Raw genomic sequence first — 25,217 nt, 5'->3', positions numbered from 1 at the left:
TTCCTATTAAACATCATTTCTGCTGGTGTCTTACTAGTGGAAGAATGAACAGTTTCCCTATGGTTATATAAGAACTTACATACTCTAGTAATAAGAAATCCTTTTATAAATTTGGGTAATCCTTCCTTCAACGTCCTTACTGCCCTCTCTGCCAGACCATTAGATGATGGATGTAACATGTTCAGTAATATTCTTAAGAAAGAAGACTTCCAGCTCTTGTTTACCTGGAGAGTTTACCTGGAGAGAGTTCCGGGGGTCAACGCCCCCGCGGCCTGGTCTGTGACCAGGCCTCCTGGTGGATCAGAGCCTGATCAACCAGGCTGTTGCTGCTGGCTGCACGCAAACCAACGTACGAGCCACAGCCCGGCTGATCAGGAACTGACTTTAGGTGCTTGTCCAGTGCCAGCTTGAAGACTGCCAGGGGTCTGTTGGTAATCCCCCTTATGTGTGCTGGGAGACAGCTGAACAGTCTCGGGCCCCTGACACTTATTGTATGGTCTCTTAACGTGCTAGTGACACCCCTGCTTTTCATTGGGGGGATGGTGCATCGTCTGCCAAGTCTTTTGCTTTCGTAGTGAGTGATTTTCGTGTGCAAGTTCGGTACTAGTCCCTCTAGGATTTTCCAGGTGTATATAATCATGTATCTCTCCCTCCTGCGTTCCAGGGAATACAGGTATAGGAACCTCAAGCGCTCCCAGTAATTGAGGTGTTTTATCTCCGTTATGCGCGCCGTGAAAGTTCTCTGTACATTTTCTAGGTCGGCAATTTCACCTGCCTTGAAAGGTGCTGTTAGTGTGCAGCAATATTCCAGCCTAGATAGAACAAGTGACCTGAAGAGTGTCATCATGGGCTTGGCCTCCCTAGTTTTGAAGGTTCTCATTATCCATCCTGTCATTTTTCTAGCAGATGCGATTGATACAATGTTATGGTCCTTGAAGGTGAGATCCTCCGACATGATCACTCCCAGGTCTTTGACGGTGGTGTTTCGCTCTATTTTGTGGCCAGAATTTGTTTTGTACTCTGATGAAGATTTAATTTCCTCATGTTTACCATATCTGAGTAATTGAAATTTCTCATCGTTGAACTTCATATTGTTTTCTGCAGCCCACTGAAAGATTTGGTTGATGTCCGCCTGGAGCTTTGCAGTGTCTGCAATGGAAGACACTGTCATGCAGATTCGGGTGTCATCTGCAAAGGAAGACAGGGTGCTGTGGCTGACATCCTTGTCTATGTCGGATATGAGGATGAGGAACAAGATGGGAGCGAGTACTGTGCCTTGTGGAACAGAGCTTTTCACCGTAGCTGCCTCGGACTTTACTCTGTTGACGACTACTCTCTGTGTTCTGTTAGTGAGGAAATTATAGATCCATCGACCGACTTTTCCTGTTATTCCTTTAGCACGCATTTTGTGCGCTATTACGCCATGGTCACACTTGTCGAAGGCTTTTGCAAAGTCTGTATATATTACGTCTGCATTCTTTTTGTCTTCGAGTGCATTTAGGACCTTGTCGTAGTGATCCAATAGTTGAGACAGACAGGAGCGACCTGTTCTAAACCCATGTTGCCCTGGGTTGTGTAACTGATGGGTTTCTAGATGGGTGGTGATCTTGCTTCTTAGGACCCTTTCAAAGATTTTTATGATATAGGATGTTAGTGCTATTGGTCTTCAGTTCTTTGCTGTTGCTTTACTGCCCCCTTTGTGAAGTGGGGCTATGTCTGTTGTTTTTAGTAACTGTGGGACGACCCCCGTGTCCATGCTCCCTCTCCATAGGATGGAAAAGGCTCGTGATAGGGGCTTCTTGCAGTTCTTCATGAACACAGAGTTCCATGAGTCTGGCCCTGGGGCAGAGTGCATGGGCATGTCATTTATCGCCTGTTCGAAGTCATTTGGCGTCAGGATTACATCGGATAGGCTTGTGTTAATCAAATTTTGTGGCTCTCTCATAAAAAATTCATTTTGATCTTCGACTCTCAGTCTGGTTAGCGGCTTGCTAAAAACTGAGTCATATTGGGACTTGAGTAGCTCACTCATTTCCTTGCTGTCATCTGTGTAGGACCCATCTTGTTTATGTAGGGGCCCAATACTGGACGTTGTTCTCGATTTTGATTTGGCATAGGAGAAGAAATATTTTGGGTTTCTTTCGATTTCATTTATGGCTTTTAGTTCTTCCCGCGATTCCTGACTCCTAAAGGATTCTTTTAGCTTAAGTTCGATGCTTGCTATTTCTCTGACCAGTGTCTCCCTACGCATTTCAGATATATTGACCTCTTTTAGCCGCTCTGTTATTCTTTTCCGTCGCCTGTAAAGGGACCGCCTTTCTCTTTCTATTTTACATCTACTCCTCCTTTTTCTTAGAGGAATAAGCCTTGTGCATACATCGAGTGCCACCGAGTTAATCTGTTCTAGGCATAAGTTGGGGTCTGTGTTGCTTAGTCTATCTTCCCAGCTTATATCGGTTAGGACTTGGTTTACTTGGTCCCACTTTATGTTTTTGTTATTGAAGTTGAATTTGGTGAATGCTCCCTCGTGACTAGTCTCATTATGTCGGTCTGGGGCTCCACGCATACATGTCTGAACCTCAATTATGTTGTGATCTGAGTATATTGTTTTTGATATGGTGATATTTCTTATCAGATCATCATTGTTAGTGAAGGTGAGGTCTAGTGTATTCTCCAGTCTAGTAGGCTCTATTATTTGCTGGTTTAAATTGAATTTTGTGCAGAGATTTAAAAGCTCGTGTGAGTGTGAGTTTTCATCAGAGCTGCCTCCTGGTGTTATTACTGCAACAATATTATTTGCTATATTCCTCCATTTTAGGTGCCTTAAGTTGAAATCCCCCAGGAGCAAGATGTTGGGTGCAGGAGCTGGAAGATTTTCCAGACAGTGGTCAATTTTTAACAGCTGTTCCTGGAATTGCAGCATTATCTGACACAGCTATGTCTGGTAAACCAAAATTACAAAAGGATTTCCTCAGGAACTCAGTAGTAACTTTGGATGTCATGAAATTGGTTACATGTACATCTAAGAATTTTGAAAAGGAATTTACAATTACCAAAAAATATTTGACCTCAACTGGACCTGCATAGTCTATATGCACTCCAGACCATGGTTCCCCAGTGCTGGGCCAAGATAGTCTATATGCACTCCAGACCATGGTTTCCCAGTGCTGGGCCAAGATAGTGTATATGCACTCCAGACCATGGTTCCCCAGTGCTGGGCCAAGATAGTCTATATGCACTCCAGACCATGGTTTCCCAGTGCTGGACCAAGATAGTCTATATGCACTCCAGACCATGGTTTCCCAGTGCTGGACCAAGATAGTGTATATGCACTCCAGACCATGGTTTCCCAGTGCTGGGCCAAGATAATCTATATGCACTCTAGACCATGGTTTCCCAGTGCTGGGCCAAGATAGGACAGGAGATGAACTTGGCTTAAAATTCTATAAACAAATCGGATAATTCTTTGTCACTTCCGCAATATCTTGGTCCATCTTTGGCTGCTAGACCCACGTCCTTGCTTCTGCTTTCATATCATTGATACCATTATGACTCATATGTAAATGCTCTAATACCTTACATCTTAATTTTACAAGCAATACCATTCTATTCTTATATAATTATACATCATCACAAATAGTCAGATCTGATTTGACAGAATTATAGTCAGATAAAGGTACACTGTTCTTACACCACCCAAATTTAACATTATTTACTACTTCGGATAACATAGCATCTATCCCAGTTATCTCTTTGATTTTGTCAAATGAGATACAGTGGACCCCCGGCATACGATGGGATCGGCATACGATGAGCTCTCAGGAACGGATTAATATCGGATGCCGGGGGTCCACTATATTTTGTAAATCAAGTGACTCTACTAATCTTACATATTCCATAGGTGTAACTGACTCTAAGCTGTGATCTTCAATAGGTAGTCTCCTTAATGCATCTGCAATAACATTTTCCTTGCCAGCCTTGATTAACAGTTCATAATCACACTGAGCTAATAACAGAGACCAACGCTGAATTCTGGCATTTGCATTTACTGGAATATGTTCTTCTTTTCCAAACAAACTTAACAATGTTTATGATCTGTGTGAGCAACAAATTTTCTTCCTAGCAAAAAATATATGAATTTCTTAACCTTGACCTTCTTTATCAAGTTGAGAATAATTCTGTTCTGCTGGAGAAAGTTTCTTACTAGAAAAATATACAGGTTTTTCCTGGCCATTTACTTCTTGGATTAACACACATCCAACACCTATAGAGGAGCATCAACCTCAATTATTAATGGATGTTCTCCTGTAAAATTAGTCAACAAAACTGAACACTAATTGTTTTTTAATTCTTTGAACAGCTTCCTCTTCCACTGAAGACCACTCAAATATATCCGCCTTTTTTTAATAAATCATACAATGGTGCCAAAATTAAAGAAAAGTTTTTAATGAATTTACAGTAATATGGCATCATCCCCTTAAAGGAGAATTTCACCTATAGATTCAGGTGAAGGTAAATTCACAATAGCCTCCACCTTAGATGTTTTAATACCCTCCCCTGAAATTTCATGCCCCAGATATTCAATTGATCTGGTTTTCAACACTGACTTATTCTTATTCAGTACTACATTATGCTCTTGCAAAATATTCATCACCTGCCTGAGTCTATCATCATGGTCAGCTTCATTATGATATCATCCAAATTTAACAAACAACTGGGAAATAAATTTTTGGAAAATACCAGTTGAGGAAATTCCAAAGGGTAGTCTTTTATATTTAAAAAGTCCCATATGGGCTGTACAAACTCAATAGTTATTTAATGGAATGTATTGTGCTATACAAAAGAGCAAGATTGCTCCTTTTGCCAGGGGGTTTCATGATGTTTCAGTTATGTTTGACCAGAGTCTACAAACTGAACATCGTGGTACGCCCGTCGTGAACGTCGATATATAATATATAACATCTTGTTAAGTCTGTCGCAAACGGCGATATTTAATGTTAGGTCTGCCGTTGGTATAGCCCACTCAGATGCTGCTGCATACAAGTATCGTAATGCTAGAGGTGCTCTAGGTGGTGTGCTGCAATATAGACTGCAACGTGAGTGATATAACATCAGTAGTAAGGAAGTAGTCATGATGGTTCATTTAGGTATGTGTGCAGAGTGACCTATAGAGATCCTAACCCATCTAGGTACAGCAGTACAAGGTACACATAGTTGACTGCAACCTGGTGATTGCAACTAGTTCAGTGGTTTATTGAATTAGGTTGTTAGTAATATTATACTGTTAACAATAATATTATTAGCAGATGATAGTGGATAATAATGGTGTTAAAAATCAGGAATTGCCTAATTATAAGAAAGGAAAGCTTGAATACGAGAATTCACACAGGCATATTAACACAGAGTACATATTAACACAGAGTACAGTTAGGTGAGTACAGAGTATTTCCTGAATATTCTGGAATGTTCTGCAATCCGGTTGACAAAATGAGGGATTTATTCCCTCTATTTCATCAGTTAGAAGGTTGTTCACATTAGCTGCATTCTGTATGTAAATGATCCACTATTGTAATATAACTTCTTACATAACGACCTGTTCCCAGCTGTTAGAAACTCAGGTCTGGCTATTAACTATCTCCTATCTGCAAACTGTGGGGCCTACTCCACCTGACCCCATATGTGGTGGAGTTTGGGGGGACCGATGTGTGGTTGGCATTCCGCTGGCCTATCTACCTCAGTCAGAGGTTGGTGCCACCGCACTACCACTCTCTGAAAAACTTACCCTACTTCTCCTGTTGCTGCCCTTGCAACATTGTACAGCTCCTGATGATGCACTGAGAAGTGTGAAAGTACTTGAACTAAAGATCTCCCCCGTGGCTTGTCTTGTCTTATATATATATATATATATATATATATATATATATATATATATATATATATATATATATATATATATATATATATATATATATATATATATATATATATATATATATATATATATATATATATATATATATATATATACAGAGATACATTGTTGATATAAAGGTGGCATGTACGGTGTGTATCGCCGATTATAGGGCGAACATATATAAACATATATTTTTTTTTCAGACTGGCGGCTGATTTTATTGGCATCAGAAATGTGTTCTCCACCATTATGAGAACACAGTACAGTCCTGGGGAAATATGGAGTATTGATGCCGTAGAGTAAGTTTCTTTTTCACTTGAAGTTATAACATTCCTAATAACTTTTTTAACCAGTTCATTTGCCATCTAAATTTATCTTTATCTAATTTAAATATACACCTATAATAGGTTGATGTGATGAGGTAGCCAGATAATATCCTAAACTTGGGGGTTCCAAAATTTTCACTACGAGAGTCACTCTTTATATTTTACACGTTTTCGTTGGGAAATGGAAAAAAATCAGTCTTATAAATAAATTTAAATGGATGAATAAGTTTTTTTTTCAATCATCATGATGTGATTGAGAACAAAAGAGAAAAGTGACAATTACGAAGAAACAATACTACCATGGTTTTGATAAATGGTTTCGAAAACCGACAAGATGAAGAATGAGACACTTGTGCAACATATGGGAATCTTCGTTGAGGAAACGTTTCGCCACACAGTGGCTTCATCAGTCCAATGCATCGATTCCAGGTTGAGAAACTGATTACCTCAAACTCCCCCACCCCCTTCACCTGCTTTGTATTGGACTGATGAAGCCACTGTGTGGCGAAACGTTTCCTCAAAGATTCCCATATGTTGCATAAGTTTCTCATTCTTCAGTACCGACCTTACACTGAGACATATATAATGAGTCAAAATGCCAAGCATAATGAATTACTGAACTGCAGATGAGAAAAACTAACACAAGATTAATTTGCACGAGATTAACGAGAATGACGGAACAGGTTTTTTTAATTTCAAAATATTATTGAACTGAGCTTTAGGAGCCAATTATTAGAATGTTCTTATAATAAACTTCAAATATTCGTCAGATAAATTTCTGTGACATTGAGACATTTTGAAAATTTTTGTTTACAAAGATACGTTGTACCAAAAAACTGGTACGAATAAACAAGTATAATCACTTCAAAATTGGAAACTGTTCAGGTTGAAAAAATTACAAAATTAGGTCAGATTTCCTTCTTTATACTTTTCTTTCAGTTTGTCATCTGACTGACGATCAATAATTTCAGTTTGAAACTGACGTGGGAGTGTTTCAATATCGCAGTAAAATGCATTGTGAAACGATTTTTTTTCACCTACTTTACATCAAGATCAAAAAATTGTTTCTGAAATTGTTTTTTGCAAGTCATTAATGATTTGTGTTGTAAATGAAGAAGGAAATTCTGCTTCACTTTCTTGAATTTTTTGACAACATGGAAAATGAACCAAGTTAGAAACCTTCACATGTCCTTCAAATAGCATCAATTTTGTTAGGTAAGACACATATGCAACAGTTAGGTATTTTTATTTCGAAACGTTTCGCCTACACAGTAGGCTTCTTCAGTCGAGTACAGAAAAGTTGATAGAAGCAGAAGATACTTGAAGACGATGTAATCAGTCCATCACCCTTAAAGTTTTGAGGTGGTCAGTCCCTCAGTCTGGAGAAGAGCATTGTTCCATTGTCTGGAATAATATGGAGTTGAAGTGATAGGATGAGCCTTATATAGCGCCAGGAGGTGAGCCGTAGGTCACTAGTAGAGTAAGAATATACAGACTTGGAACCACTGACCACCTCAAAACTTTAAGGGTGATGGACTGATTACATCGTCTTCAAGTCTCTTCTGCTTCTATCAACTTTTCTGTACTCGACTGAAGAAGCCTACTGTGTAGGCGAAACGTTTCGAAATAAAAATACCTAACTGTTGCATATGTGTCTTACCTAACAATCTGTCGATATTTCATACCATTTTAATGCAGCATCAATTTTGCCTTGAATGCCTAGATATGCCTGAATAAATCACAGATCAAATTTGTTTCACCTTACAACTTCAGGGTCAATTGATTCATATGCCTTGTCACAGCTGCAATAAATGCCATTTTCCAAAACCAGTCAATGTTTGATAAAAATGGTTTGGGACGATTCTTCTCTGTGGGAAATTAATCAATTTCCTTTCTGGGTTGAAAGAACCTTGATAGAACCTTTCCACAAGTAAGCCATCGAGCTGCTGTATATGGTAAGTCAACGAACTCAGAATCAGTTTCTTTTAGATCACGAAACTGGCGATGATTAGGCTCGTGAAACAGAATGAAATTCACTGTTGAAACAACAGGTTTCAGAATGCAAGATATATTCACATATTTTCCGCACAATGTTTGCTGTTTGATAGCGCAATGCAGAAGCCTGGGCTTTGAGAATCCACCATCTTCACAATCTTTTGTGATTTGTTCTCTCATCCATCAACTGTCACGTATTGCAGTTTATTCCACTCCAGGATATATTCTAATACAATGTTTTGCAGTTCTTTGAAGATGTCTTCTCCGGTTCCTGTGCTGCTCATGTTATGCATTGATGCTAATTCTTGTGTGACACTGAATTCATTATCAACGTCACGGATGAATACCAGGAGTTGTGATGCGTCACATCATTCGATTCATCAAATATGAGACATTGAAACTGAAAATTATTGGGAATCAACCTGCGTTGCATTAATTCAAAATTTTCCCAACGCTGTTCCTATGAATTGGGAATAACTTGGTTTATGTTTGGTCTTACAGTACCGATGTACATTATAATCCTTCAAAACTGCAACTTTCGTGGCTTACGACACACAAGACTTTATCATCTGGTGGTACAAAGAAGCACTTTACGCCCCCCAGTCTACATTAAACAGTCGGACTCACTCTACACTGTTCTATTCCTTCCATAACTGAAGGGTATATCTGAAAAATAAAAAGATTAGAGCTTAAATTTCAACCAATTTGAACATATAAATTGCTACAAGGAAAAAAATCATAACTTTAAGTGACTGAAAATGATGGTTTATTAGTAATACTATTAATAAATATTTCAAATTGCTGCGGGCCGTATAATATCTTGTGGTGGGCCGCAGTTTGGAGACCTGTGTCCTAAACCATTGTTTTGATTGCTTCAAAACAATGGTCGAGTTGTTAGGTAAGACACATATGTGTCTTACCTAACAACCTGTCGGTATTTTATACCATTTTAATGTTCAATGGTCGAGTTACTTGAGGAATAATCACATAATTTTTTCTGTTATTTACTTGCATGATTTCAGCCTATAGTTAACTAGCTATTCCTCTATAATATGCAATGTTGTGTAGTTGAGATCATTGATGATCCTCAGGAACCAGTCAACTACGAGACTTAATCTGAATATAAGAACATAAGAACATAAGAAAGGAGGAACACTGCAGGAGGCCTGTTGGCCCATAATAGGCAGGTCCTTTACAATTCATCCCACTAACAAAACATTTGCCCAACCCAATTTTCAATGCCACCCAAGAAATAAGCTCTGATGTGCAAGTCCCACTCAAATCCAACCCCTCCCACTCATGTACTTATCCAACCTAAATTTGAAACTACCCAAAGTCCCAGCCTCAATAACCCAACTAGGTTATATAATAGAGTTCTGTTGAATGAAAACTTCTTTGAAGGATAACATGACACACTATGTGATCCAGACCTACATGGAGACACACTATGTGATCCAGACCTACATGGAGACACACTATGTGGTCCAGACCTACATGGAGACACACTATGTGATCCAGACCTACATGGAGACACACTATGTGATCCAGACCTACATGGAGACACACTATGTGATCCAAACCTACATGGAGACACACTATGTGATCCAGACCTACATGGAGAAACACTATGTGATCCAGACCTACATGGAGAAACACTATGTGATCCAGACCTACATGGAGACACACTATGTGATCCAGACCTACATGGAGACACACTATGTGATCCAGACCTACATGGAGAAACACTATGTGATCCAGACCTACATGGAGACACACATTGTGATCCAGACAAACATGGAGACACACTATGTGATCCAGACCTACATGGAGACACACTATGTGATCCATACCAACACGGAGACACACTATGTGATTCAGACCTACATGGAGACACACTATGTGATCCAGACCTACATGGAGACACACTATGTGATCCAGACCTACATGGAGACAAACTATGTGATCCAGACCTACATGGAGACACACTATGTGATACAGACCTACATGGAGACACACTATGTGATCCAGACCTACATGGAGACACACTATGTGATCCAGATAAACATGGAGACACACTATGTGATCCAGACAAACATGGAGACACACTATGTGATCCAGACAAACATGGAGACACACTATGTGATCCAGACAAACATGGAGACACACTATGTGATCCAGACCTACATGGAGACACACTATGTGATCGAGACCTACATGGAGACACACTATGTAATCCAGATAAACATGGAGACACACTATGTGATCCAGACCTACATGGAGACACTCTATGTGATCCAGACCTACATGGAGACACACTATGTGATCCAGACCTACATGGAGACACACTATGTGATCCAGACCTACATGGAGACACACTATGTGATCCAGACCTACATGGAGACACACTATGTGATACAGACCTACATGGAGACACACTATGTGATCCAGACCTACATGGAGACACACTATGTGATCCAGACCTACAAGGAGACACACTATGTGATCCAGACCTACATGGAAACACTATGTGATCCAGACCTACATGGAGACACACTATGTGATCCAGACCTACATGGAGACACACTATGTGATCCAGACCTACATGGAGACACACTATGTGATCCAGACCTACATGGAGACACACTATGTGATCCAGACAAATATGGAGACACACTATGTGATCCAGACCTACATGGAGACACACTATGTGATCCAGACCTACATGGAGACACACTATGTGATCCAAACCTACATGGAGACACATTATGTGATCCAGACCTACATGGAGACACACTATGTGATCCAGACCTACATGGAGACACACTATGTGACCCAGACCTACATGGAGACACACTATGTGATCCAGACCTACATGGAGACACACTATGTGATCCAGACCTACATGGAGACACACTTTGTGATCCAGACCTACATGGAGACACACTATGTGATCCAGACCTACATGGAGACACACTATGTGATCCAGACCTACATGGAGACACACTATGTGATCCAGACCTACATGGAGACACACTATGTGATCCAGACCTACATGGAGACACACTATGTGATCCAGACCTACATGGAGACACACTATGTGATCCAAACCTACATGGAGACACACTATGTGATCCAGACCTACATGGAGACACACTATGTGATCCATACAAACATGGAGACACACTATGTGATCCAGACCTACATGGAGACACACTATGTGATCCAGACCTACATGGAGACACACTATGTGATCCAGACAAACATGGAGACACACTATGTGATCCAGACCTACATGGAGACACACTATGTGATCCAGACAAACATGGAGACACACTATGTGATCCAGACAAACATGGAGACACACTATGTGATCCAGATAAACATGGAGACACACTATGTGATCCAGATAAACATGGAGACACACTATGTGATCCAGATAAACATGGGGACACACTACGTGATCCAGATAAACATGGAGACACACTACGTGATCCAGATAAACATGGGGACACACTATGTGATCCAGATAAACATGGAGACACACTATGTGATCCAGATAAACATGGGGACACACTATGTGATCCAGATAAACATGGGGACACACTATGTGATCCAGATAAACATGGAGACACACTATGTGATCCAGACAAACATGGAGACACACTATGTGATCCAGACAAACATGGAGACACACTATGTGATCCAGACAAACATGGAGACACACTATGTGATCCATACAAACATGGAGACACACTATGTGATCCAGACAAACATGGAGACACACTATGTGATCCAGATAAACATGGAGACACACTATGTGATCCAGATAAACATGGGGACACACTATGTGATCCAGATAAACATTGAAGACACACTATGTGATCCAGATAAACATGGGGACACACTATGTGATCCAGATAAACATGGAGACACACTATGTGATCCAGATAAACATGAAGACACACTATGTGATCCAGATAAACATGGGGACACACTATGTGATCCAGCTAAACATGGGGACACACTATGTGATCCAGATAAACATGGGGACACACTATCTGATCCAGATAAACATGGAGACACACTATGTGATCCAGACAAACATGGAGACACACTATGTGATCCAGACAAACATGGAGACACACTATGTGATCCAGACAAACATGGAGACACACTATGTGATCCATATAAACATGGAGACACACTATGTGATGCAGACCTACATAGAGACACTATGTGATCCAGACCTAGATGGAGACACACTATGTGATCCAGACCTACATGGAGACACACTATGTGATCCAGACCTACATGGAGACACACTATGTGATCAAGACCTACATTGAGACACACTATGTGATCCAGACAAACATGGAGACACACTATGTGATCCATATAAACATGGAGACACACTATGTGATGCAGACCTACATAGAGACACTATGTGATCCAGACCTAGATGGAGACACACTATGTGATCCAGACCTACATGGAGACACACTATGTGATCCAGACCTACATGGAGACACACTATGTGATCAAGACCTACATTGAGACACACTATGTGATCCAGACCTACATGGAGACACACTATGTGATCCAAACCTACATGGAGACACACTATGTGATCCAGACCTACATGGAGACACACTATGTGATCCAGACCTACATGGGGACACACTATGTGATCCAGACCTACATGGAGACACACTATGTGATCCAGACCTACATGGAGACACACTATGCGATCCAGATAAACATGGGGACACACTATGTGATCCAGATAAACATGGGGACACACTATGTGATCCAGATAAACATGGGGGCACTCTATGTGATCGAAATAAACATGGGGACACACTATGTGATCCAGATAAACATGGGGACACACTATGTGATCCAGATAAACACGGGGACACACTATGTGATCCAGACAAACATGAAGACACACTATGTGATGCAGACAAACATGGAGACACACTATGTGATCCAGACCTACATGGAGACACACTATGTGATCCAGACAAACATGGAGACACACTATGTGATCCATACAAACATGGAGACACACTATGTGATCCAGACAAACATGGAGACACACTATGTGATCCAGACAAACATGGAGACACACTATGTGATCCAGACAATCATGGAGACACACTATGTGATGCACACCTACATAGAGACACACTATGTGATCCAGACCCACATGGAGACACACTATGTGATCCAGACCTACATTTAGACACACTATGTCATCCAGACCTACATTGAGACACACTACGTGATCCAGACAAACATGGGGACACGCTATGTGATCCAGACCTACTTGGAGACACACTATGTGATCCAGACCTACATAGAGACACACTATGTGATCCAGACCTACATGGAGACACACTTTGTGATCCAGACCTACATGGAGACACACTATGTGATCCAGACCTACATGGAGACACACTATGCGATCCAGATAAACATGGGGACACACTATGTGATCCAGAAGATAAACATGGGGACACACTATGTGATCCAGATAAACATGGGGACACACTATGTGATCCAGACAAACATGGAGACACACTATGTGATCCAGACAAACATGGAGACACACTATGTGATCCATACAAACATGGAGACACACTATGTGATCCAGACAAACCTTTAGACACACTATGTGATCCAGACAAACATGGAGACACACTATGTGATGCACACCTACATAGAGACACACTATGTGATCCAGACCTACATGGAGACACTATGTTATCCAGACCTACATTGAGACACACTATGTGATTCAGACCTACATGGAGACACACTATGTCATCCAGACCTACATTGAGACACACTACGTGATCCAGACAAACATGGGGACACGCTATGTGATCCAGACCTACATGGAGACACACTATGTGATCCAGACCTACATGGAGACACACTATGTGATCCAGACCTACATGGAGACGCACTATGTGATCCAGACGTACATGGAGACACACTATGTGATCCAGACCTACATGGAGACACACTATGCGATCCAGATAAACATGGGAACACACTATGTGATCCAGATAAACATGGGGACACACTATGTGATCCAGATAAACAAGGGGGCACACTATGTGATCCAGATAAACATTGGGACACACTATGTGATCCAGATAAAAATGGGGACACATTATGTGATCCAGATAAACATGGGGGCACACTATGTGATCCAGACAAACATGAAGACACACTATGTTATGCAGACAAACATGGAGACACACTATGTGATCCAGTCAAACATGGAGACACACTATGTGATCCATACAAACATGGAGACACACTATGTGATCCAGACAAACATGGAGACACACTATGTGATCCAGACAAACATGGAGACACACTATATGATCCAGACGAACATGGAGACACACTATGTGATGCACACCTACATAGAGACACACTATGTGATCCAGACCTACATGGAGACACACTATGTGATCCAGACCTAGATTGAAACACACTATGTGATTCAGACCTACATGGAGGCACACTATGTCATCCAGACCTACATTGAGACACACTACGTGATCCAGACAAACATGGGGACACGCTATGTGATCCAGACCTACATGGAGACACACTATGTGATCCAGACCTACATGGAGGCACACTATGTGATCCAGATCGATGTGGAGACACACTATGTGATCCAGACCTATATGGAGAAACACTATGGGATCCAGACCTACATGGAGACACACTGTGATCCAAAGCTACATAGAGACATACTATGTGATCCAGACCTGCATAGAAACACACTATGTGATCCAGACCTACATGGAGACACACTATGTGATCCAGATCTACGTGGAGACACACTCTGTGATCCAGACCTATGGAGAAACACTATGGGATCCAGACCTACTTGGAGACACACTGTGATCCAAAGCTACATGGAGACATACTATGTGATCCAGACCTGTATAGAAACACACTATGTGATCCAGACCTACATGGAGACACACTATGTGATCCAGACCTTCATGGAGACACACTATGTGATCCAGACCTACATGGAGATACACTATGTGATCCAAACTTACGTGGAGACACATTATGTGATGCAGAACTACATGGAGACTCAATATGTGATGCAGACCTACATGGAGACAATGTGATCGAAACCTACATGGAGACACTATGTTATCCTGCCCTACAAGGAAACACACTATGTGTTCCAGACCTACATGGCGACACACTATGTGATCCAGACCTACATGGAGACACACTATGTGATTCAGACCTACATAGAGACTCATTATGTGATGCAGACTTACATGGAGACACACTATGTGATCCAGACTTACATCGAGACACACTGTGTGATCCAAACCTACATACGGACTCACTATGTGATCCAGTCCCTACATGGAGACACAATATTTGATCCAGACCTGCATGGAGACACTATGTGATCCAGACCTACACAGAGACTCACTATGTGATCCAAACCTACATAGAGATATACCATGTGATCCAGACCTACATGGAGACACACTATGTGATCCAGCCCCTACATGGAGACACTATGTGATCCAGCCCCTACACGGAGACACACTATGTGATCCAGACCTACATGGAGACACACTATGTGATCCAGCCCCTACATGGAGACACACTATGTGATCCAGGAAACAACAGAAGAAGGGGTTTACTAACTGGGTTTAAAGTGCTTTTGTTATACGAGGGTCATAAAGGGAAGAAGAGCAACGATATGCCAATAATTAGCAAAGACGTTCGTAATTTATCACCATAAACACGGCTCGCATGCTTTTTCTTGTTTTAATTTGCGGTGTCACAGTTTTTATTATTTTTTTTACTGTTTCAGATTTAATGGGTCTATATACATGACGACTCACACCAACAGAAAACTGACTTCTAAAACCCAACATGACTTGGCCAACAAATATGAAATTTATGGACATAAAATCAAGCAGTACATAACAGGAGGTAATAATAATAATTGTTGAAAATTGCATTTATCTGAATGTAACTAATTATGTACATAACAGTAAATGATAACAAAGATAATTATTATTTATCAATGTTACATAGACAAGTAGGAATTTGGGACACCTAGTTCGCAAAAAACGTCCCCCTTCGATACTTACCACTGTCATAACCACAAGTTGCTCTGGATCTATTAATTAAATGAAATATACATACACCAGGAATACTGGTAAATATATAAATTTGTGGACTGTATATTAAAAATAATAAATGGTTATATATACACACAATTACATAACAGAAGGAAAATGTATCTTAATATCACTCACCAATTTGACTGGAGATTAATGTGTATCATACTCAGAAAACCTCACTCTAAATCTATGAATCCAAATAATGCTGGCCAGAATTACACACAGATCTAGAGAGCTTATCTGAGGTTCCTGGAGCTGTCTTGTCCAGTCGTCTGATATCTCAAGTTATGCAGGAATGCACATCCACCAATATCGCCTCCTATTTGAGAGGTGTCAACACAATTTTAACCTCTAGAGCACGAAAAATTCTTCCCATTACACCAACGTTTGTACAAAATTCAAAACCAAGATGGCGAGTTTCGTCTGTGCAGACGCAGGCTTTCCGTTTTCTATGACAAATATTATTAAATACAGTATGGCCATCTATTTACATATAAATACTGAATTTCTGGAAAATATATACAGTATTTTCCACAATAATAATAATAATATAATAATAATAACAATAATAATAATAATAACAATAATAATAATAATAATAATAATAATAATTATTATTATTATTATTATTATTATTATTATTATTATTATTATTATAAATTTACAAAATATAATTAATACAGAGCACATCCTACAGCCTGAAGACTAATCCATAACCAGAACCATTTTTTTAAAAGTAGTGAACGGGTAGGTCAGTGGAATTGCTCGGTCAGATGACCAAAAGCTCCAGCTCAGGAAACATTTCCCCTGTTTCCTGACAAACCTCACCTGACCTATAAACATTCAAAAGATTAAGTTAGTTTACTTGAAAGATATAGTTAACAATCTCTGGTATTAACAATTTGGTTATGATTGTTATTTTGCATTTTTTGTAAGACAATTTGTTACAATGTTTGTAGAAGTTATGACTTAACATAAGATTATAAGAAAGGAGGAACATTGCGGTTGGCCTATTGGCCCTTACTGGGCAGGTCCTTTACAAATCCAACCCACTGACGGAATATTTGCACAACCCACTTTAGTTCTACCGTAACAATAAGCTCTGATAAATCCACTAACTCCTGTGCAAGTCCCACTCAAATCCAACCCCTCTCACTCATAAATTTATCCAACCTAAATTTGAAACTACCCAAGGTTTTACCTTCAATAACCCTACTAGGTAGACTGTTCCACTCATCAACTACCCTGTTTCCAAATCAATACTTTCCTATACCCTTTCTAAATCTTGACGTATCTATTTTGAATCTATTATTGCGGGTTTTCTCTTGGAGAGATATCCTCAAGATCTTATTTATATCCCCTTTATTAATACCCATCTTCCACTTATACACTTCGATCAGGTCTCCCCTCATTCTTCGTCTTACAAGTGAATGCAATTTAAGGGACTTCAATCTTTCTTCATAAGAAAGATTTCTAATGCTATGTATTAATTTTGTCATTCTTCACTGAATATTTTCCAATGAATTTATATCCATTCTGTAATATGGAGACCAGAACTGAGCTGCTTAATCTAGATGAGGCCTTACTAATGATGTATAAAGCTGTAATATAACCTCTGGACTTCTGTCGCTTACACTTCTTAATATAAATCCCAATATTCTATTTGCCTTATTAAGCACGATTAGGCATTGTTTGGTAAGACACACATGCAACAGTTAGTTGCATTTGTGTCTTACCAAACAACCTGTCGGTATTCTATACCATTTTAATGTTCACGCTTAGGCATTGCTGCCTTGGTTTAAGGTTGCTGCTTGCCATAACCCCCAAGTCCTTTTCGCATTCTGTACGGCTAAGTTCTACATTATTAAGCTGATAGATGCTGGGGTTATGAACATTCCCAAGCATTTATCTACAGTGAACTGCATCTACCACTTTTCTGACCAGGAATTGAGCTTGTCTAAATCCTCCTGAAGTTCTGTGATATCTACGTTCGAATCGATTATCCTACCTATCTTTGTGTCATCAGCGAATTTGCTCATATCACTAGTAATTCCCTTGTCAAGGTCATTTATATATATTAAAAACAACAATGGGCCTAAAACTGATCCCTGTGGAATGCCACTTGTTACAGATCCCCTCTCAGACTTTACCCCATTTATGCGCACTCTCTGCTTCCTATTGGTGAGCCATGACTAGACCATGACAGCACTTTTCCCTCAATGCCATGAGCAGCCACTTTCTTTAACAGTCTCTGATGTGGTACTCTATCAAAAGCTTTACTAAAATACAAAGAAACAATATCAAATTCTTTATCGTGATCAACGGCCTCAAAAGCTTTACTGAAGAAAGTTAGTAAATTAATCAGGCAGGAACGGCCCCTCGTGAATCCATGTTAAACATCATTAATCAAATTATGCTTATCAAGATGGCTTCTTATATTATCAGCTATAATTGACTAATAATTTGCCTACAATTGAGGTTAGGCTTATTGGGCGGTAATTTGATGGTAACGACTTGTTCCCTGCTTTAAAAACAGGAATTACATTGGCCATTTTCCACATATCAGACACTATACCTGTTTGAAGAGATAAATTAAAAATATTAGTCAATGGTTCACAGAGTTCCATTTTGCATTCTTTAAGAACCCTTGAAAAAGGCTCATCAGGACCCGGGGATTTATTTTGTTTCAGTCGGTCTACCTGTTTCATAACCATTTCGCTAGTGACTGTGATATTACATAATTTGCCCAGAGTTATTTTTAAGGGGGCCTATCTTTTCACTAACTTTTGTTCTGTAAACCTGGAAAAAACCTTTTGGGTTAGTTTTTGAATCCCTAGCAACTTTAATTTCATAGTCCCGTTTAGCTTTTCTTATCCTCTTTTTAACATTCCTCTTAATATCAATATATTGATTCATAAGATGACCCTCACCTCTTTTGATGCACCTATAAACTCCTTCCTTTTGCCCTAAAAGATATTTGAGCCTATTATTCATCCATTTAGGGTCCTTTCTATTTGATCTAATTTCTTTATACGGAATAAATGTACTTTGGACAACATGTATAGTGTTTAGAAAGCTCTCATATTGGTAGCTCTCTTCGTTATCCCAGTCCACAGATGATAGTTGTTCTCTAAGCACAATGTAATCTGCTAAGCGAAAATCTGGGACCGTTACTGAGTTATCCCTACTATCATACTTCCATTCAATGCTACTGATTTGTGGTAGCTTGCGCCAAGTTCCTCTGAAACTTCTAAATTATTAACTAGGGTTTCCTTGTTTGCCAGAACCAAGTCAAGCAGGTTATTTCCTTTTGCAGTTTCTGTAACAAACTGCTTTAAAAAACAATCCTGAACTAGCGCTAAGAAGTCGTTAGACTCTAAATTCTCAGTCAAGGAATTCCAATCAATATGACTAAAGTTAAAGTCCTCAAGAATTACAACGTTATCGTGCCTTGTGGCCCTAACAATTTCCTCCCACAGTAGTCTTCCTCGGTCTCTATCCAAGTTTGGGGGACGGTATATCACGCCTAAAATCTGTTTTTCGTGTCCCTCTGAAAATTCCACCGAAACAGACTCAGTATGTGTTTCAGACCTTACACCCGTTTTTATGCAACAATTTAAACGATCTCGGACATAGAGTGCCACCCCACCCCCCTTCCCGATACTTCTGTCTACTCGGAACAATTTATAACCCTGAATGTGACATTCAGCAGGCATGTCCCGATTTTTCATATTAAACCACATCTCAGTTATGGCAAAAACATCAGTGTTACCTGCACTTGCAACTAATCTCAATTCTCGCACTACGACTATTAGTATAATATGTTTAGAAAACCTCCCTTCTCTTTTCTCTTCCTGCTTAAATCACTTCCCAAAACTGCGGCTTGCCGAGACTCGATCCCACGCCATTGTCCTGCTTCATGAGACAAGACAATGTACATGTTGCCCTATCCACCTGACCATCGATCCTACAAACAACATGAGCCTAGCGAACTAGGCTTACTTCATGTTGTGAGGATACTCATGGCTGGTGTAAGAGTATGTGAAATAATGACATTAGAAGTGAACATAGGAAAGAGCAAGGTGATGAGGATAACAAAAAAAATAGGAAATGAAAGATTGGATATCAGATTAAAGAAAGAGAGTATGGAGGAGGTGAATGTGTTCATATATTTGGGAGTGGAATTGTTAGCAAATGGGTCACTGAAAGACGAGGTGAATCCTAGAAATGACGAGGGTCAAAAGGTGAGTGGTGCTCTGTGGAGTCGCAACAAGGAGAAGGCAGGAGGCAGTGGAAATGTAATGTCTGAAGGTGATATGTGGTGTGAATATTATGCAGAGAATCCGTAGCTTGGAGATTAGAAGGAGGCGCAAGGTTACTAAAAGTATTACTTAGAGGGCTGAAGAGGGGTTGAGGCGGTCTGGACATTTAGAGAGGATGGAACATAGTAGAATGAACTGGAGGGCGTATAAATCTGTAGCGCATGGAAAATGAGATTGGGTCGTCCTAGGAAAGGTTGGAGAAAGGGGATAATGAAGCTTTGTGTGTGTAAGTAAGTATAAAGTAAGTAAGTTTATTCAGGTATACGCAAATACAGTTACATAGATTATCGTAAGTAGCAGCATATGTGTAGAGAACCTGGGATAACCCAAAAAAGTCAGACAGAGTGACTTATTTCCATTTGGGTCTTAGACTGTCAACAAGCTTGTGTGAGCATGTTAGATAGGAGTGAGTGGAGGCAAATGCTTTTTTATGACTTGACGTGTCATTGGAGTGTGAGCAAAATAACATTTACGGGGCGATTCAGGGAAATAGGTTAGCCGGACTTGAGTCCTGGAGGTGGGAAGCACAGTACCTGCACTCTGAAGGAAGGGTGGAGATATATTGCAGTTTTTTAACTGCAGTTTCAACACACCTCTGGCAAGATGGTGATGAAGGGAGTGATGATGAAAGTGTTTCTTCTTTTTTGGGTTACCCTGCCTCAGTGAGAAACGGCCAATGTATTAATAAAAAATTAATATATTTCAAAGTTTTAGGTTAGGTAAGATTTGTCAGGAAACAGGACAAGTGTTTTATGATGCGGGTTCTGGAAATTTCTGTGTGAACTGCTCCCTTGTAAGCTGCTCCCCTGGCAAGTACTGTTGACACAGACACCCTGAAATAGTACCCAGGCTCACAAGTGGCTCCTGCAACATATTTCCAGTTACTACTGCTCTTTTAAGAAATTCCTAGCTATACACGAGTGAAGGATGTACTCACTTGGTGGTGTAGAGTTCTCTATTTCTTCAATATCTCTTGCAGTGATGGACTTATCTGGTCTTCGTATCCGTCAACTCTTACCCCACAGATAACCCCAACCTACGTTTCCCCAAAAATGTTGGCCAACTGTGCTGGTAGGAAACCGAGGTTTTGTCTTATTGCGGGTTTGCCTGGAAGAGACTAATATCCACAGTATTTCGGGAAGCCTCTTAAGATGTTATTATCTCCAGGTGAAATGTATTAATTCCTGTTCTCCAGGTAGTTTGACACGGCATGTCTTCCCATCTTTGAGTTTCAATTCAACTGAGAGTTGACGTCTCCCTCTTCGTATGACTTTTGGGTTGCCAGTTCTCCCTAGTTAATATCCACCTATATTAAAGGCCTAATCCTACCTTTGTTAAGTTGAAGAGACACATTCTGCTTTTGACTCTCGCCTCGGCAGGTCATAGCAGATCTCCTTACTTGCACAGTCTCCCTACGATCCCCGTTGGGGAGGGGAACCTCTACCATCTCCACGATGTCTCATCGTGTGAGAATTAAACCCAAGTCTGCTGTCGTCGATGACGCCACGAAGCTTTAGCTTGCAACCTCACTCAACACTTGTCTTAACGCCAAGTTCTCCAAGATTACTTCACTGAAAGAAGCTTTCATCGTCACTCTTCTCGATGATGCTGAAGCTGACAAAGTACTTACACCTACTGCCATGAAGACCTTAGAAGACCGCGGCTTTACCATCTCCACGTCACCATACATGCTTGCAAAACGTTGTGTGTTCACGAACATGTCCATCGAGGAAATTACGTCATCACTTGAAGACCTCAACACCTGGGCCAAGATTGACTCTGTTGTGAAGATCCCCAACGCTTCCTCGATGCTGAAGGTCACGTTTCTGGACGTTACCATGGCGACCAGAGCACTGTCTGAGGCCTGGCCATCTCTTACTACTACATCAACCCTCGTCAGATTGAACCTGAACGCTTCACGTACATAACACCTTGTTGGACATGCTACTCTTACAGTCACTCTACTGCCGACTGCCACGTGAAGAATAAGAAGATATGTTCCACCTGTGGGTCCGCAGGTCACGGTTTTCGTTCTTGCACTTCCACTGCTGCTCCCACTTGCATCAACTGTAAGTGATCACCATACTCTTGCAGCCAAATGTCCAGTGTGTAGAGATATCCTCTCTAAGAAACTGAAGGAAGAAACTAAGAAGTCATCTGGAACCTCTCCTACATACGCTGCAATTGCGAAGATTCAATCAACAACATCCAAGATTCTACAAGCCACTAAACAGTCGTCTCCACCACCTCTCACTACCCAACCTCCACCTGATGATATCTCTACCAAATTCTATTACTGCATGATGTTTGCTCACATGCAAAATGCTGCGAAACCTGGCTCTTTCAACACGATTATTAATGAACTTCTTGCACTTAACAACATGCCATCATTTAACTTCCCTGCAAGTCCACCATCAGCTGAGATTTTGAAAATAATCCCGAAGATCGTCAGTTTTGAAGCGCCAGATGACTTGAAGGAATTAATAATTGATAACGACGACGCCTCCTCTTCTGAATCCTCCAATCAACATTCATCTGTAAAAATCCAAGACAGCACTACGCCTGCTATTCGTCGATTGGCTCGTCGTGGCGGCGCCAATAGCATTTCCTCGCCTCCACTCACCATTACACAAATGGACCAATCAGAAGCCACGATTCCACCACAGTCTTCTATACACTCTGTAGCGGAGACACCAACACTGAATGAACCTTCCATGCTGCAACCACCAACAAAAACCTCAACAGTCATCACTCTACGTATTGATACAGAAGACCAACACCGAGATCAATACCTGCACTGGAAAGATATAACTTTTTATACGACTCCTGACCAAGAACCCACCATGAATGTCGACACTTTGTACGAGAATTTAGTCGACAGAACAGTCAAGTTTACAAATCGTAAAGGAACCCATTGCTCCTTCACAGCACTCAGGCTGACCTTTCACCAGTTACAAGCCGACCCAGCCTTTCGACCCAAGATTACAAGACTACTCATCGTTTCCTCCCAACAACTGCACAACATAAAGAATGCCACCACCACTGAAGAAATGAAGCAATTCATGACTCACACTTCAACGACACCTGACCAATCAAGAAGATAGCCTCCCTTGACCACGCCTCTAGCTTCTGCCAGCCGCCAATCAACATCAAGAATGCGTGATGAGATAGCTTGCCAGCCAGACAACTGAGTGTTCTCCTGCTTTTTCTGTTGCTGTTCCCGCCTGCTTCCAAGGCTTAGCTGTTGGGTCTAGTCCCGACTCTATCTTCGACTCAAGACATTCCTCTCACCGACTATTCTTCGCCCTGTCCCCACTTGCCCCTCGCCCCTAGTGGGTCCTTACCTGTGAGTTCTCATTCTCATTGTTAAGTTCCTAGGACTACATTAATAATATCTACGGTTAGTTACTACTGTATAAACCTTCCTAGAAGGGTAACTATCAAATAATATGTACAGTCGTTAAGTGTGTGTGGGAGGACGTTAAAAGTGATTGTACTGGTTTTTTACTGTTTCCTGTGGAAGTTATTTGGTCTCCCAATTAATTTCCATATGGGTCTTAGTCATATGATGACCCACAGCTGGAGCTTTTGGTCATCTGACCGAGGCCACCTTTTTAAAATTTATGGTTACAATTATAATCATTTAATAATTTCATAGGAGATCCTGATGATGGGGTGAAACCTAACAAAGAGTATCGGAGTGTAGTCAAGTTAATGGTGGACCAGACTTCATTACTGTTTGCGCCACTACAGGACTGTGTTGACCCAGGTTTATATAAGAAAAACTTCAAGGATCTAAGCGCGTTTGTCAAGATCAAGATTGCAAAAATTCACAGGTATGTTTTAATATGTCGTTATTCAGTATTAAAAATGTAAAGCACCCCAATAGGAAACAAACTGTCAAAATCAACAAAACTGAATCAGAACCCCTGCCTGTGGAGTTCCCTAAGGTAGTATTCTGGGTCCCTTATTATTTCTGTGTTATGTAAACTACATACTCATCAGTGTCAAGTGCATACTCCTACTGTATGCGGATGACAGTGCTCTGTTAGTGTCAGGTTAAGACCTACAAGATATAGCTAATGTGATAACACTAAAAGTGGAGTCCTGCAGCAAATGATTAGTAGACAACAAACTATTGTTACACCTCGAGAAAACGAAAACCATTCTCTTTGGCACGAAGCATAAACTGAGAAGAGTAAATAATTTTAATGTCCAGTGTAATGGGGAGCCCATCACTTCAATTTCCTCAGTAAAATATCTGGGAATCCCATTTGACCCATGCATGTCAGGAGAACTGATAGGGAACAGTTTTTTTTTTATTCGCCGGTATTCTCCCGGCCCGGGTCTTATCCAAGTAGTGATGTCCCGGCCTTGGCTCCCTATCTGGGCAGTGTAGTAAAGAAAGCGAATGCCAGACTGAAGTTTCTCTTTAAACAAGCACAGTGTCTACCTACCGAGGCTA

General features: G+C 40.6%; 1 protein-coding gene across 1 annotated transcript in view; it reads left to right on the top strand.

The window, feature by feature from the left end:
• LOC128702727 (decapping and exoribonuclease protein) overlaps positions 1-24,643 on the top strand; it is a 70,411-nt gene extending 45,768 nt beyond the window's left edge. Inside the window, exons 5-7 of the mRNA XM_070101817.1 lie at positions 6,118-6,213; positions 16,115-16,236; positions 24,411-24,643. Coding sequence (XP_069957918.1) covers positions 6,118-6,213; positions 16,115-16,236; positions 24,411-24,628 — 436 coding nt within the window. The 3' untranslated portion in view covers positions 24,629-24,643. The remainder of the gene's footprint in view (positions 1-6,117; positions 6,214-16,114; positions 16,237-24,410) is intronic.
• The last annotated feature ends 574 nt before the right edge of the window (positions 24,644-25,217 follow it).

This window comes from Cherax quadricarinatus, chromosome 79 (assembly GCF_038502225.1).
Source record: "Cherax quadricarinatus isolate ZL_2023a chromosome 79, ASM3850222v1, whole genome shotgun sequence".
NCBI lineage: Eukaryota > Metazoa > Arthropoda > Malacostraca > Decapoda > Parastacidae > Cherax > Cherax quadricarinatus.
Note: the sequence above shows the minus strand (reverse complement) of the source record. Positions and strands in the feature narration are given on the sequence as shown.